At 43.3% G+C, this 16,016-nt stretch overlaps 1 protein-coding gene across 7 annotated transcripts in view; it reads left to right on the top strand.

Annotated features, from left to right (window-relative positions):
* MGAT5 (alpha-1,6-mannosylglycoprotein 6-beta-N-acetylglucosaminyltransferase) overlaps nucleotides 1-16,016 on the top strand; it is a 334,676-nt gene that overhangs the window by 292,110 nt on the left and 26,550 nt on the right. For all 7 annotated transcript variants that reach the window (XM_047869764.1, XM_047869769.1, XM_047869763.1 and 4 more), the window contains one exon: nucleotides 8,289-8,435. In XM_047869764.1, coding sequence (XP_047725720.1) covers nucleotides 8,289-8,435 — 147 coding nt within the window. The remainder of the gene's footprint in view (nucleotides 1-8,288; nucleotides 8,436-16,016) is intronic.

Raw genomic sequence — 16,016 nt, 5'->3', positions numbered from 1 at the left:
GGCGGGGTGACCCTTACGCATGATTTTTTTTTTTTATTGCAAATTAAAGGTCTGTTAGGCCCTCAAGGCACCATCCTCCTGAATAAACACCCAAACTGGAGAACATTTATTGGACACTCCCTTCCCAACAGAATAAGCATCTCCCTCCTGCCTCAGTCTCTCCATATGTAACTGCATTTGATCCTTTCTATCTCTAAGTCATTCGTGTGGTGCCGTGAATAAAATAGATGGATGAATTATTTATCTCCTTGGCCAAAGATCTGGTTTGTATTTATTAAGATTTCATTTCCTTACAAGGTCATCTGTAGTCTGATGCTCGTGTGTGGCAACCCCGGAGTGAAGTGTGTTCCCCACTTTGCACTCTTGGCTTTCTGTTCTTTTTCTGTCTCAGGATGACATTTTAGAATCGTGAGGATGTCCGGGCCCTTTAGTGGCAATGCTATTTTTGCCATTTGCCTCATTTTACTTCTCCTCACATCAGCTGGTGGAAAAAGCTAGAGCCTCTTTAAAATTACATTTGGCAACGCTGGCTCTCAACAGCGTGTCATTACTGTCTCGCGCACTCCTATTAACCCAGCCTCGTGAATGTCTTACTCAGCCTTGGAAGTTTTAAAAGAACCCTGACTTACCTACCATCCATTTACCCTGTCAGAGAATGGGGAATAGGCCGAAGCAGAGGCCGCTGATATCCCAGGGAGGAAAAGAGAAGAGGCTTGGAATATCCGGGCCGTGATGTCAGAGACCGCCTAACAACCAAGGACTGCAGACCGAATTTTGAGTGTGAGGGGCATATATTTATCCTTGAAAAACGGGTGCCTTCACAGGATGTCACTGATCCCATTTTGTATTGCCTGTTCGTCTGACTAGAATATATTAAAGCCCTCCGAGTGGAATTATGGCTAAAACAGTTGGCAAATATGATGGAAATGAGGCGCTGTGTCGCCGAGACTCCCCTTATACCCAGAACACAGCAGCAGGCACTAAAATGAATGGATCTTGGGCTTTGAAATAATGACACTAAAGACCAGTCAGGCTTTGCATTTATAACCCTTTCTGCCTCTAACTCCTTCCTCTGTGTCTCTGAGCAATTTAAAAGCGATTTATTCCAATCCACGTTGAAAGTGGAGAACTGGAGACACAGAGAAGTAAATGTCGGTAGAACGAATGGGATTCACACTCTCCTCGGGCTCACTGGAGAGGAAAGCGAGTCTGGTGCTGCTTCAGGTTTGGAGACGGGCTGAACTGACTGATGTTTAATCAGCTCCTCACTTATTATTTTTCTTTATGAGACGTCTTTGAAGCCCTGCACCCAGGCCCAGGAAACCCTTTGCTCAGCAGTATTTCTCCCTGGCATGCCACAGGGGCCCATGTGTCATCAGCAGAGTCCGGCTGCCGGGAGCCTATGAAGATGGAGGAATTTGGTGTGACACTAAAAAGGGGCTAAAAGAGCCAGGGAGTTGTTGAATCTAAAAGACTCTTCTAACAGGCATATAAATTTGGATGCATTAATTATTTATCGGCAGACTATAGACAAGGCTTTCAGTCCAGCAGACTCCGGGAGTGCAGTTGAAGCCAGCACAGGGTGGCATGTTTTTATTTTGGGGTTAAGTCCTCATCGCTTTTGATGTGATTTCTTTCTTCTTCCTAATTTTAGCCTCTTCATGTCCACCTTCTCCCCAGTCTTAGCATGGGAAGCTCCTGATAGTATGGAGCATTCCTATCCTGTATTAGATTGGAGGCACATTTGGAGTGAGCCGCAAGAGAACGTATTTTTCTACAGTAAAAGCCGAGAGCAAATTCTGGCTGTGGCAAACAAGCAGGGAAAGCTACTGCTGTCTGTGGTGTTACCCTTGGTACCCAGACCTCTGGCCATTCACCCTCCAGCACTTGGGTGGGTCATGACCTGTTTCCCTAATCTATCAGCTCATCAGCTTAGCTGTGGAACTCACTTAGAAGCCTGGGCAGGATTGGGGGATATGCAGTATATGCTGTCCCTTTTCCATCCCATCCCCAGCTCTGGCACCCACCTCCCCCGCCCCCATCAACCATGACTTTTCCCATGAGCTTGGATATAGTTGCCCAGTCTCTCAAGAATCCAGGGCTACCACCCCTGGAACCAGACTCTCATGCAGTTCCATGATGGCAGAGGGGCTTTGCTTGTTCTGTTTACAAGTACATCTTCAATGTCTAGAACAGTGCCTAGCTTGTAGAAGGCTTTCAGATAATTATATAAAGAATGAAGGAAAGAGTCAAGATGAAATCCATTAGCCATCTGGGATCTTGGGACCATGCCCAAAAAACTGAGTTCTTGCTTTGCTCATGAATCACGCACCTAAATCTCCCAAGACTTCCACAGCAAGCGACGCTGTCCTTCTGACACTGCACGCCTGCCTCTCCGTGGTATTGCCTACACATCACACAGGTGTCGCCTGTGAGGGAGAGCCCAAGGGCTTACTTACTGACAGAGCAGTCCACGTTCCATCTCAGATGCTGGAATACTCACCCTCAGACAGTCAAGGAGGCTTCATCTTATGGCCAGTATCTAAGGTTATTCCTATTCCAGCCAGATGGGGAAAACATTTTGTATACACATGTAATCCTCTCTCCCTCTTTCCCTCCCACGTATGTATGTACAATTGCACAGTTGTAGCGAGATGATTCAGTACTTGCTCTGACTTCAAGACAAAAGTGCATCCCCACACTCAAATACACACGAAAACATTCAACATCTCTTCATCCTCATGAAGACACATGACTGCTGGAAAGATCTCATCTATTAGTATTTATTCTTTTGCTCATTTTCCCTACTGAATACATTCCAGGCCTCATTCCAGGCATTCTTGCTACAGGGATGACTAAGGAGTTTTGCCCAAGACGAGCGTACAGGCATGGTAGAGGAGACCAGCACGGAAACTGGGGACTATAGCAATGCAAAAAGTGCACAGGTAGAGGTAGTAATAATAAAAAATAGTAATACCAATGTAGAACTTCTGGGATATTATAAGCAGGCTCAACCATTTAGTTGTGTAAAATGTTGCACCGTGACTTGTGAAGCCACTCATATAAGAGGATGAGCCTGCTCCTGGAGGACAGGAACTGATTATCAGCCACATTTTAACACAGCGCATCTGTGTCATCATGGTGCACATGACCGTGGGGATTTATTATGGCAGTGACAGCCATTTTCTCTCACCCCCACCTGTGCCTTCTCCATGAATTGTCTCTTATCGTGAAAGTCCTCTGTGCTCAGTACTATGAGAGCCCATCCTTAATGTGACGTGAATAGGCCTGTTGTGCTGCCTCGCACCTTCTAATGGTAAACATTTCATGCTGTCATGGCGGAAGATGGACAACATCCACAGTTATCAATTTACCCAAATATTTGCTTACCCCCCCCCCACCACCATCTCCATCTCCAAGTCAGTGCATGTATAGTGAATTGTAGCACATTGGATTATGAACTGGGGTTTCCAAATGACTGAAGTGTATGAACTTTTGGTTTTGATATTGTGGTTTGTGTCTGGTTGTGTTCTGTTTCATTTCTGAAAGGCTACTTAGAAAACAAGGATAATCTGGGTGTCTACCCAGTGAGCTGGTCTCCAGGAGATAGCCTCTGACATAGCAGCTGACTCTGACAAACTTTGGGCACTTAAACATACTTGACACATATCATTGTCTTGTCTCCTTTGCCTTTCTACCTCTTCACAAGAGAATCTTCTTGTAGTTTAGGTTAGCGGCTTGGGCAGCCCATGAGAGGGTGTAACCAAACCTGTATGGAAGAGATTTTGGCCACTGTTCTGTTTCTTCATCATCAAGTACAAAAGAGAAGACACATGTCCAGAAAAGGACCCTTCAGTCCACTTGAAGGCATAACCTCTCAGGAGAATACATTTCCTCCACAATCAGCTGTTGTATGGATTCTTTTTAAAGATATAAAATGTATACCTATTACCAAAAATCCGGGGATTTCCAATCATTATATGAAGAATAAATGAGTAAGGCTTAGCAGTCATACATGCTCATGGGACTGGTCTTTCCATGAGGCAGTCACTGTAAACCATGTCTGCTTCCTCTTCTAATGGCCGTCTCTCCCTTTTTTTCTAAAAAGTCCAGCTACTTTATGAAACAGTGAGAATTCGTAAATACGCATGCAGGTGCTGAACATTGTGTAAAACCCACAACCACAACTCGGGCACACCTAAACCCCAGCTAAACAATACAAGGTCACGTACATGCAGCTGCATGAAGTTGAATCTGGTTTTGAATTTGGACTACTGTTCAGTGAACGTTTACTTCAGTTCCAAACCTTGAAATACATCATGTGCATGAAATACCTCATTTAAGCCTCACACCTGCCCCGTGAAGTAACTATTATTTTCACCATTTTACATATGAATAAACAGTGTAGAGAGCTTGCGTGACCTTGACTCCGGTCCCATAGCTGGAGAGAATGTTATAAATGGACCTCCGATAATCCATAGGAAGTGGCAGGTAATGCTTTCCCTCAGTTACAGAACTAGGAAGTGAGCTGGTCAGGATTTGAACTTTGGTCTGCAGTTAGACCCCGTACAGTTAGTTACCGCATTGTCCCGATCACTGGGCCAATATTCAGTTTATTGGATAAGCTGAGATTGATTCGTTGCTCAAACTCCCTCCCGAGCCACTCCGCCAATTTAGCTAGTTCAAACTAGTCAGAAAAGCTTATGTTGAGAGTGTGTCTTCTATTTTGGATTATCCTGCTGTTCCCCATCAAGAGTGACTGGAAACTGGCTAAACCCATGTAGAGTCTTCCTATGAGCCACCTTTATCCGTGTTGAAAGGAGTCCATGTTAACTACTCCAGTTAAGGGTTTAAAACAATTGTTTCTCCTTTCACACAGAGTAATAAGACTGAGTGGTTTTACTGAACCGTTTGTCAACATGTAGGAATGTCCCAATCCTATGCTGTGAATAAAATCTGTAGTGCTCCACCCATTCTCTTTTAATAGTACTTCAAAAACTTAATTTCAGAGCATTTAATACCTGGATTTAGAACTGCTTATTGAGGGCACCTGGGCGGCTCAGTCAATTGAGCGTCCAACTTCAACTCAGGTCATGATCTCACGGCTCATGAGTTGAGCCCGGTGTTGGGCTCTGTGCTGACAGCTCAGAGCCTGGAGCCTGCTTCAGATTCTGTCTCCTTCTCTCTCTCTGCCCCTCCCCTGCTTGATCTCTCTGTGTCTCTGTCTCTCTCTCAAATGTAAAAAAGTAAACATTAAAAAATGTAAAAAAAAAAAAAAATGCTTACGGATGGGACAGAGTTGCAGCCGTGAAGATGTTCTGTCATCTGGAATATCCTCATTAGATTCTGGGCTTCTGCAGGCCAGATGAAGTATAAATAAAATATGCCCAGTTTCCTCCTGAAAAGTTAAGCCTCTGTGCTTGAATGCATTCTTGATGGTGTGTCTGTTGTCCCCATGCTAAAGATATCTGTAGGGAGCACAATGGAAGCTGGGGACTAGGGGAAAGGAAATTTATTGTGGTAAAGGCACCAGTGTGGCAAGGCCATGGCATTCAGAAGTTTATGGGATGTTCTTTGGTGGTGATAAACTCTCTCTGCCTATGCTTTTGTGATTCAAACCTCAAGTGTGTTATTTGACCTTAATACATCTGCTCCATTATAACGTCACAGGTAATGAGTACACGGGAAGCAAGAAAAAATTGCTTATTGACAGAAGTGACAAAGAACTGTTATTTTGGTGTTTCCAAGTCTTGCATTTCCTGCAATCCTAATTAGTGTGACGAGAAAACTCGTTGCCAAGAAATTGTATGGTATTTGCTTAAGCTTCATTCTAAAATTGTGAGGCTTTGGAGAGTTAGCCCAAAATGTTTACTTTATGTGTCCTGAGATATTTTGATGCCAGCAGGGCAGCAAAGATGGTGCAAATTGTTATTCAGATATCATTAAACCTAGGTCACATTCAAGTCCATTAAACAACAGCTTCAAATCCTTTTAATTAATGGGTTCAGATTGGTTGGTCTGAAGGAGCTAATTACATTTTTTTCCCAGGATTTTCTATTTAAATAGACAGTCATTGTGCTTCCTGCATTTCCTCCCAAGTTCTTTGCAATTTAGAGTTGATGAAGGTATCAGCACTTTATGGCAGGCCCTGATTTTCAGAGGTCAGGACTCACTGTAGGCTCAGGTCTCTGGCTAAACCCACAGAGACCCCTGTCTGCATGTTCCAGCACCTTTCTTCTCAGAGTCAAAAGGATCTGGAAACCCTGTGCTTTCCTGTACCCAACCACCACCTGAGAGAGGTCATCTTTCCCCTGGGGAGATCTTTCCCAAATTCTGATAGGGAGCAGATCACAGAGCTCAAAAGCCTGAAGGATGGTAACCCTGGATTCTTCATATTTAACAAAGCTGTGATCTCTTGGGACTAGTCCTTCCCACTCTTGCCTTCCATTTCTCCTGCTGCTGTCAGGCGTCCGCCCCCCATTCCCACCCCTGAGCCACATGCTTAGGCCACACCCTGTATGCTTAAGTTCTCTTTGATAATCTCACTCCTTTCAGCTACTTAGTAAGAATAAAGAACATCCAGAAAAAGGGCCTCCAGATGATGGTAGAAATGCCCCTTAAATCCTCTATCTTCCAGGCTCCTGCTAACAAAGTGTTCCTCACCTCCATGTCTCCAGTGGATCTGCCCAAGGGGAAATGCCCCCAGCCAATAGTGGGAGCTCTGCTGGCCACTCAAAGCCTCTCTCCCCAGTTTACCCAGTGGATGTCGCTGATGGTATATTTGGTCATGTCAAGGTTTACAAGAAACAAAAGGATAAAACAAGCAAAAAAAAAAAAAAAAAAAAGTTAACTACCCTGTTTCGTGCAAAAAACCATACAGTCATAGGATAGGGAGTCTAGCCACAAAACCTGGGATTTTGTTTCTTGTCCCAGAAAAACTCCTGTGGGGGCTCTGTGATTCTCCTGTATGCCCAGCAGGTGCCAGCTCAGTGTTCAGTCCTGGAATTGAGTGCCCAGCACATACTTTCTGCATCTCTCAGTGGTGCCCAGGGAACCTGGCAGCTTAGACTCCAGTCTCCCCAGACAGAACCATTCTAAGTAACAGTTGATTTTAGCAGCTGCAAAAGATAGAATTGTTGGGGAGAGGGCCCCAGGAAAGGAGAATCAGGCATGCAATATATCCAGTTCACCAATATCCTTCCCTCTCGGGGGGGCCTGGCTATGTGGGTGTTCCTCAGTGATGGCAGAAGGAACGATACCCTGGGGCCCAGTTATCCTTTGGCGATTGATATGCCCTTGGAGGCTGGAGTGATCTCAGCATTGGCTCCTTGGTGTGGTAGGGAGATCTCAAATCTCACCAAGCCCAGACTTGGACCCTGCCATCGATAGTTTACAGCCCTCCAGCAGTGTAAAAGGTCCCGAGAGGGGGAGATGCAGTGAGGCATTTCCCTGAGATGCCGTTTCATTTTTGGACCCAGGAACCATTGCCAGGGAGCTGCAGCAAGGCCCCTTTGTCCCAGCAGCTCTGAGCTAGTTTGCGCAAGGACTTGAAGAGTGTGTTTTTGCCGCCATCTATTGTCTGCCATTGGGAAAGCAGACTGCTGGCTGCCCATTTAGCCACTCAGCACCCTCTCCCCTCGACTGAGGGGGGAGATAAAAACAAAGTTGTTGGTGTCCCCCAGTGAAAACCCCATTATGAAAACCTGTGTTTACTGACCTACCATCATTTTAAAGCAGCTCCGTTTGAACTGTAATCAAACCACCAAGTGACCTTTCTGTCCCTCCACCCAGCATCACTGAAAGGGCCTGTTGTTCCTTTGCTTCAATGAAGAAACCTTCTGTTTAGTTAAGCAAGTGTTTTTCCAGTCATGTCTCCTGGTGAGTTACAGAAAGATTATTGTTGGGTCTTGGTTTTTGTTGTTGTTTTTTATTCTTTTAATACCCCCACCTCCGTACCTCCTCAACCGCCCACCTCCCCCACAGCCCCCTCCACGCGTATTTCTTCACTTTTGTTTTTGTTTTTTTGTTTTTGTTTTTACAAAGGAGGAGAACATAATGAGCTGAGCAGCTTCATGATCCTGTAAAGGACTCTGGTACTGTTTTGCAGTTCCTGATGTGAGCTGCCTTCTCTTCACCACCACTACCCCCCATCCCCGCCCAGGGTCTGGGAACCTTCCAGAGTCTCTGGGCCTTCCACATGGGAATGAAGCACAGAAGAGCCCCCTGTGAGCCAGGGACGCCAGTCCTGACTGATGTGTTTATATGTGGTGTGCTTTTCTGTGTTACAGTTGTTTGTTGGACTCGGGTTCCCTTATGAGGGCCCAGCTCCCCTGGAGGCCATCGCAAATGGATGTGCTTTTCTGAATCCCAAGTTCAGCCCACCCAAAAGCAGCAAAAACACAGACTTTTTCATTGGCAAGCCAACACTGAGAGAGGTAAGCATCTATCAAAACAATCATTCTACTTTCAACAATATGAATACCAGCTACTTACTGAGTGCTAGGAGCCCATTCAGGTCCCCTAACGTTGGGCTGTTGGTATCATCAACCTCACTGGACATAGTTGGATGGAAGGAGGAGGCGGAGGATGGGCAGGGGCTCAGGGAGGAATGGCCGATGCTGTCTCCTAACTTGGTGGTGGGACAGCCAGGACTTGCATCCAATTCTGTCCCTCTGTGAACTGTGGCGTCTTTCCACTCTGCCTCAGTCCTCTCCTAAGGCACGCAGACATCTCCAGCCTTCTAAGTAACTGAGCTCTGACTTTCTGAATGTTTAGAATTTTTTGAATACAGAAATCAACTGTCTAATGTGTATTTTTGAAGAACCAGCTCCCACAATAGGCTGTGGGGAATAAAGGGTGGGCAGTGGAGTCCTTAACTGTCAACCTTGAGAGACTGAAGTCATGTGCCTGGTATTTTAGGCCACCATCAGGAGGCACCGTTCTGATGCTTGAACTGTTTGCAGAAGCCTTATTTGAATTGCTTTCAGAGATCCTCTTGAAAATCCATAGTGGGTGATGAATCACCACTGAAGGCAGTTGGATTCGATTTGGGGCAATAAACAAGTCATTTAGAGCATGTGAGTTATCAAGCAGGGTGTTTCTGTATCTAGTCAGAAACAGGTGTGTGCAAGAAACCGTAAGATTGATTTTCTTATTATTTCTGTGGCTCTGTGGGCTGCTCACGAGGAGGAAACCTCTATGAGCTAGAGTCCTTGGATTGCCCCTGTCATTTGGGGCTTTCTACTGGGGGATGACACAGGTGGAAACCCATGACATAGATGCAATATAGCAGCACTATTATTTTTTTTAAGATTTTTAAATTTTTTTATATGTTTACTTATTTTTGAGAGAAGGAAACAGAGCGTGATTGGGAGAGGGGTAGAGAGAGAAGGAGACAAAGAATCAAAAGCAGGATTCGGGCTCTGAGCTGTCAGTACAGAGGTGCAGGGCTTGAACCCTCGAACCATGAGATGGTGACCTGAGCCGAAGTCAGACGTTTAACCGACTGAGCCACCCAGGCACCCCAGCAGCGCTGTTATTAAAGCATGCGTTTTTCACTTCTGCTACTTTTAAACCTTTCTGGGTAGATTCTTCTGACACCTCCCCACCACACACACCAAAAAAAAAGAAAGAACATGAAATGCATTTTCCATGCTTATTGTTTTTGATCAGTCAGAGATCTTACCAATTCACCGAGCTGATTATTTTGAGAGTTCTCTTTTCTGACCCTCCCTGTCAGTCAGGGTGACAGTCCCAAAGGGGAGGGAGGAAGAGATCCATAGGTTTTTGCGATCTACAGATTATCCTCAAAAAGAACCTGTTGCCCACACAACCTCTGAAAAGGGTTAACTGTGTGTGTGTCGTCTTGCATACTTGCTTTTCCTTCTGCTAATAAAATAAATTTGAATTCTTCACATTGAGGAGTTGTTCCTGTTGGGGAAGTCATTCCTCAGCAATACCTACTGCACACCTGTGTGCCAGGTGTTGTGGGAGGGGCCAGGGCACAGACCAGGAGCGTTCAACCTGGCACTGAAGAGCTGATTCTTGGAAAGATTCGAGAAGATGTTCCGCGGCAGTGAGAACATCTCAATCTAGGAATCTCTGTAACTGACAGAGATGTAACTGACTTCTCTGGAAACTTTGGAGTTTGGGATAGAAAACTTAGGCTGATAACTTCAGCTCAGGTCATGATCTCACGATTCATGGTTTCAAGCCCTGCCTCGGAGTCTGTGCTGACAGCTCAGAGGCTGGAGCCTGCTTCGGATTCATATTTTCACTCTCTCTCTCTCTCTCTCTCTCTCTCTCTCTCCCTCTCTCCCCCCGCCCTTCCCCTGCTCGTGCTCTCTCTCTCTCTCTCAAAAATAAATAGATGTGAAAAAATTAAAAAAAAAAAAAAAGAAAATTTGGGCTGATAAATCATGCCCACATTTTAATTTAAGTGTAAGAAATCTCTGAAGTTCTTCTGCCCACCTTGTAATAATTATTTGTAATTTTGTTTCTTTTTTCCCCTTTTTTTGGGATTAAACATACATAATTTAAAACTTAGCATTTTAACCATTTTAAGTGTACAGTTCACTCGTGTTAAGTATGTTCAAAGTCTTGTGCAGCCATTGCCACCACCTACCTGCAGAACTTACTCATCATTCTAAACAGAAACTGTGTTCATTAAGCACAACTCCCCATTCTCCCCTCCCCACAGCCCCTGGTAACTTCTCTTCTATTTTCTGTCTCTCTAAACTTACAAAGTGAAATCATATAGTATTTGTTCTCTTGTGACTGGCTTGTTTCACTTAGCTTAAGGTTTTTAGAGTTCATAGCATGTGTCAGAATACCATTCCTTTTAGCGGCCAGATGATATTCCATTGTGTAGATATACCACATTTAAATATTTGTTCATCTGTTAATGAACACTTGGGTTGTTTACACTTTTTGTCTGTTGTGAATAATGCTGCTGCGAACATTTGTGTACAGGTATCTGCCGAGGTTCTTTTAATTCTTTGGGGCATATACCTACAAGTGGAATTGTTGGAATTTACTTTCTGTTTTGAAATAATTTTAGTCTTATGGAAAAGTTTCAAAAATAGTACAGAGTTTGGGTATATCCTTCATCCAGCTTCCCCTAATGGCAACACATTACAAAACTGTGGTAATCAAAGCTAAGACATTAACCAGTGTTACCTAAACTACAAACTCGATTTGGACTTCACCATTTTTTCCACTAATATCCCTTTGCCCTTCTGGGATCCAATCCAGGACCTACCTTGCATTTAATTGCCACGGCTCCTAATCTCTTCCAATCTGGACAATTGTTCAGTAACTTAATTGTCATTCAGTTTTAACACTTTGAAAGAGTACTCGTTGGGCTTTTTGTATACTGTTGCTCACTTTGGATTTGACTGATGTTGTCTCATGGTTAGTTTGAGATGACGCATTTTTGGCAAGAATATCACAGAAGCGATGTGGTCTTCTCAGTGTATCATATCAGGAGGTGTGTGATACCAATATGTCTCATTCCTGATGGTGTTAACCTTGATCTCTTGGTTAAGGTAGGGTCTGCTAGGTGTCTTTACTATGAAGTTGCTTGTTCTCTCTATAATGGAAAAAATATTTTGAAAGTATGCAAATATTCTGGTTTTCTTCAACCTTTTGCCCATTTATTTTTACTATATGTTGGTTGGTCTTGCCTACAACAGTTATTCTGGTGGTTCTGTAGTGATTTTCTTTTTCCCTCATTGTGATTTCTTTTTCCCTCATTGTGATTCTTTTTACTGCTGTTTCTATATATGAGCCTTTGGACAGTGATAAATCAAAAGCATCTTTACGACTATGTTGACAACTGGCACCTTTTTGTTATTGGTGATTCTAAAGATTTTGATGTCTCTTTGCTACAAATGAGTATTTTTTCCTGAAAAAAATTTAGGACACTCAAGCACAATCTGTTTCCCAGTGAATGATGTAATATCACATAGATCAGAGCAGCCAGTATGAAATTATTGAAGAACGAATGTTCATCATTTCCGATCAGTTGTCATCATTTAGTAATTTGCTTTTCATTGAGATCGTGAAGGGCTTTGATTTTTCATGGCTTAAAGAGAATAGGCGTAAGAGCTGCCCCCACCAGGCGCTTGGTCCCTCCCATCCCTTTAGATAATTCCACCAGTACGTAAATGAGACTCGAGTTAGAATGGCTCTCTGGGATCTTCAGCCATTGCTCAGCAAGTGACTTCACACAGATGACTCCATCAGTCCTGGGCTTCCGCAGGAGGGCCGGGATACAGAAGGTCAGTTGACAGATGCTCGTTGTGTCCCCACAGGGTCCATGGTACTAGTTGCTGCATTGGGGAAATTTATCAAGACCCATTTCCTGTTTTCCAGGAGCTCAAATTTTGATATGGAAAGAAACAGCTAAGTCAGTCACTGAGAGGGTGTCGCCTGGGAGTTCTGCCAAGTGGAGAGTGTGCTGGGTTAACTGAAAAGGAGGTGGTGCAGGAACTGTGCTATAAAGGCAAAGGAAGAAAGGGGGTTTCACGCTTAAGAGGCATGAATGTTGATGAGCTGCAGGGAAATCCCAAGAAGGTCACTTTGCTTTATGCAGGAGGGCAGGTTCCATCCGATGTCTGTCTCCTTCTCTGCTAAAGACAGTGCAGAGAGCAGGCTGGGAGCCAGCAACATCATACAGTTTTGGGAGGACTCAGTGAAGTTGACCTCAAGGCCTGGTGGGCCACTCACTCTGTTCTTTCAGCCCACAAAAGCCACAAAATCCCCCTGGCCAAAACTACTTTTCACAGGGAGAGAGCTATCAAGAGTTCTATAGATGTTGAAGGGTCAAAAATCTCTAGAAATTAATTTTTTTTTTTACTCTCCAAATGGAAAAATTTTAACCCAAGTAGACATAATTACAAAGCAATTTTTTGGCTCCCTTGCTAGTCTTTCCAGTTAAGCAAAAATTGATCCGTATAAATCAATCCATATAAATTGCATATATGTCCCTCCTTTGCTTTGAAGAGAAAAAAAGTCTAAGTTTCTAAATGAGAGTTTCATTTTATTTTTGTCTTTTACATTGGATCAATTTTTAAAACCATGATGTACACTCGAGGGAAAAAGTTCCATAACGCCTTAAGTAATGTTGTTGGTTCAAGCCATACTTTCAATGTGATATAAATTGGATTTTTATCTTTATACTGGGAAACATATTAGTAGGTTCTTAATCATTATTTGGACATTTTGTAAACCATTAGAAATTCTCTGGCTTCAGGATTTTTTTCCATAAAGAGAACTCATGTTCTCCTTAGAAATTTAATAGCCGCTCTGAAGTAATGTCTCATATTTAATAAGATTTTCATTACTTTTACAAACTATACTCCAGTAAATTTACTGATTGATGTAGCTCAGATCAGACGGTTCTCAATAAATTAATGGGGAGGAGCATAACATTCAGAGGGGAATAATGAATCACAAAACGCCTTACTCATAAAATTAAGTAACTCTCAATAAATGTAAATGAATAAAATAATAAAGCCTCGGCATTTTGTATTTTCCAAGTGTTTGGAGCAACCTTGCAAAAAAAAAAAAAACAAAACAGGGACCTTATCAAGGGGAGGGGGCGAGAGACTGCCAATATGTAAATGGCTGCATAGGGACATTGACAGCAACTTTAATTTACCCTGATTCCATTGGAAGAAGTCATCAGTTTGTTCTCCAGGCCACCAAGTGAAATGTTGTGACGTTTTGCTCATCTTCAGGAAAGGTCTAATTCAGGCATAAATTCAGTCCTGAGGTTTTTTTTTCAGGTTGGCAAGTTGTAAGAGCGGATTAAAAGCCTGGAGCTTACTTTGAGCTTCATTTGGTCTTTGCTTAAGAACCCAATAAATACTTTAAATTTGTCGTCTTCCTTTCTGTCAAAAGCTAATATGTTGTTGAAGGATCTAGATTTGAATTTGCTCTGCTCCTTCCTGGCACTGTGGTCTTGCAAAATTGTAAACCGCTGTAAATCTCAAAATCCTCATTGATACCCCGGAAACCTGGTAAATTATGCAGATGCAGGTGATTAGCACAGTGCCTGGGCCAGCCAGGGGCTTCATTGATAGGTGTTGAATCTAAAATGTGAGCTGAGGGAAAAAAAGAAAAATGGATGCTTCCAGGCCTATGAGGCCACGGTCATCTTGTAGGTTCTATCACTGACCATGTGGCTGAGCAAAAGAAGAGGGTACGGGTCAGAAGAAAGGGGAACGTAACAGGCCAGCAAGGGGCATGATTCTGACAGAGGAGGCAGGAGCAGAGTCTAGGATATCTTCTCTTCAGAATCATGCTTTTCTTGAGAGGATGCCGCTGACGGCTGGGGGCTGAGGCCTGGTGACCTATATTCTGAGTTCCCTGCCCTATAGTGTGGGCACACAAGTGGGAGGTGGGATACGAAGAATGGCGGCTAGGAGTGAGATGGAGAGAGGCCAGTTAAATCACCCCATCCTCTGAGGATACCAGAGACGGAAGAAAGAAAGAGAACCAGCTTAGCCTCTAAAGCAAGAGCCTCAACCCTACCACACCCAGCACCTGTTTCTACTACAAATATATTATAACATCCACTCTTGTGTCCTGAAACAAAATTAATAAATAATATGCCCTGCCTACTTATGTAATTTCAAAAAAGAATGATTCCATTAACTCTAATATAAAGGAAAATCATTCACAATAAGGAAATACATATTTCAGTCTGTAAGTAGTTAAGAAGTATACCATTCCCAAGAACTATAGTAGAAACATGTCTCATCCCTCCTTAGAATGAGTAAGTTTGTGTCTGAGAAGAGTAAAACATACAGCTGAACATGATTAGCCCTTTTTGCTTATAAGTGATATTATAAAGGAGAAGCCAAGTTAAAAAGCGTCTATACATACATAAGTATATATGTAATTGCCGTTTATGTGAGAGCTACAAACACAGACTGGTTTTGGGTATGTTGTAATGGAGACTCAGGTAATCTGAGTGACATTGACTTTACTGCCCTAGTTTTTCCAAAGTTGGTAACAGCTTATTGGTGAAGTTCCAACGAAAACAGAGTACAAACATCCCTTGATTTACATGGTAATTATGTTCCTGGGAAATTCAATCTATATTAAAACTGTGCCAAAGAGTTAGATTCTGTGAACCCACATGAAAGCCAGCGGGGCACATGGAAGCTGTACGGGAAGTGGATGGCCTGCCTTGGGCAGGACTGTAACCCATAGTGAGGCATCATCTACACTCCCTGGACCTCACCCACGGATTCACAGATCAAGGGTAGCACCCCCAGTATTTGTGCAAGCTGAGAATGCTCTCACAAATGTCCAGAAAGCTCCCTTCACCACTGCCTGAAAGGATACAAGAAAAAGGTGGAAGGCAGTTGGAGGGGTAAATTTAGCTGTCAAAGAATGGACTCTTCAAGAACTGAGAATCACCAGCTTTCATACTGGGTTTCTTTGGCCACCTTTGTTCTTAAAATAAAACCTCTGAATTTAGAACTTTGCTGAATCCACATTATCTTTAGAAGTATTGAGGGTCCAGTGTTATGCTAATGATCACTCCTGAAAGCATGTCAAAATTCTCTGTGTTTCTGTAGCCTTATTTCTTTCTGTTGCATTTCATATATACAATTACTTGCCCTCCTATGACTTTAAAGCTTTTGACTGTATTGTAATTTATTTATGCTTACCTGTCCCAATTGGTGTTTTATAACAGATACTAGTTTGATCTAGGTGATTTTCAGGGCTGGGTTGTGACCAAGAGTGAACTGTTCATTATATCTTGGTGTGACTTTGGGGGTTGAAGCCACCTGTACCAACTGCTGTGTTCCCTGGTTTTGACCTTTTTCCAAGTGGGATTCAAGCTGTGGAGCTCTGACAGTTTTGTTGGTCTCCACTTATATGTCCTCAGGAGGTTTTGATCATCACGGAAGGACAAAAATGTCTTGTTACCTATGCAAGCACAATGCCATAAAAAGCATAACACTTCATCTAGCACAGAAGGTGGAAGAAACAAAAAG

Source organism: Prionailurus viverrinus, chromosome C1 (assembly GCF_022837055.1).
Source record: "Prionailurus viverrinus isolate Anna chromosome C1, UM_Priviv_1.0, whole genome shotgun sequence".
NCBI classification, from domain to species: domain Eukaryota; kingdom Metazoa; phylum Chordata; class Mammalia; order Carnivora; family Felidae; genus Prionailurus; species Prionailurus viverrinus.
The sequence above is the reverse complement of the archived record's forward strand: the minus strand, read 5'-3'. Positions and strand labels throughout refer to the sequence as shown.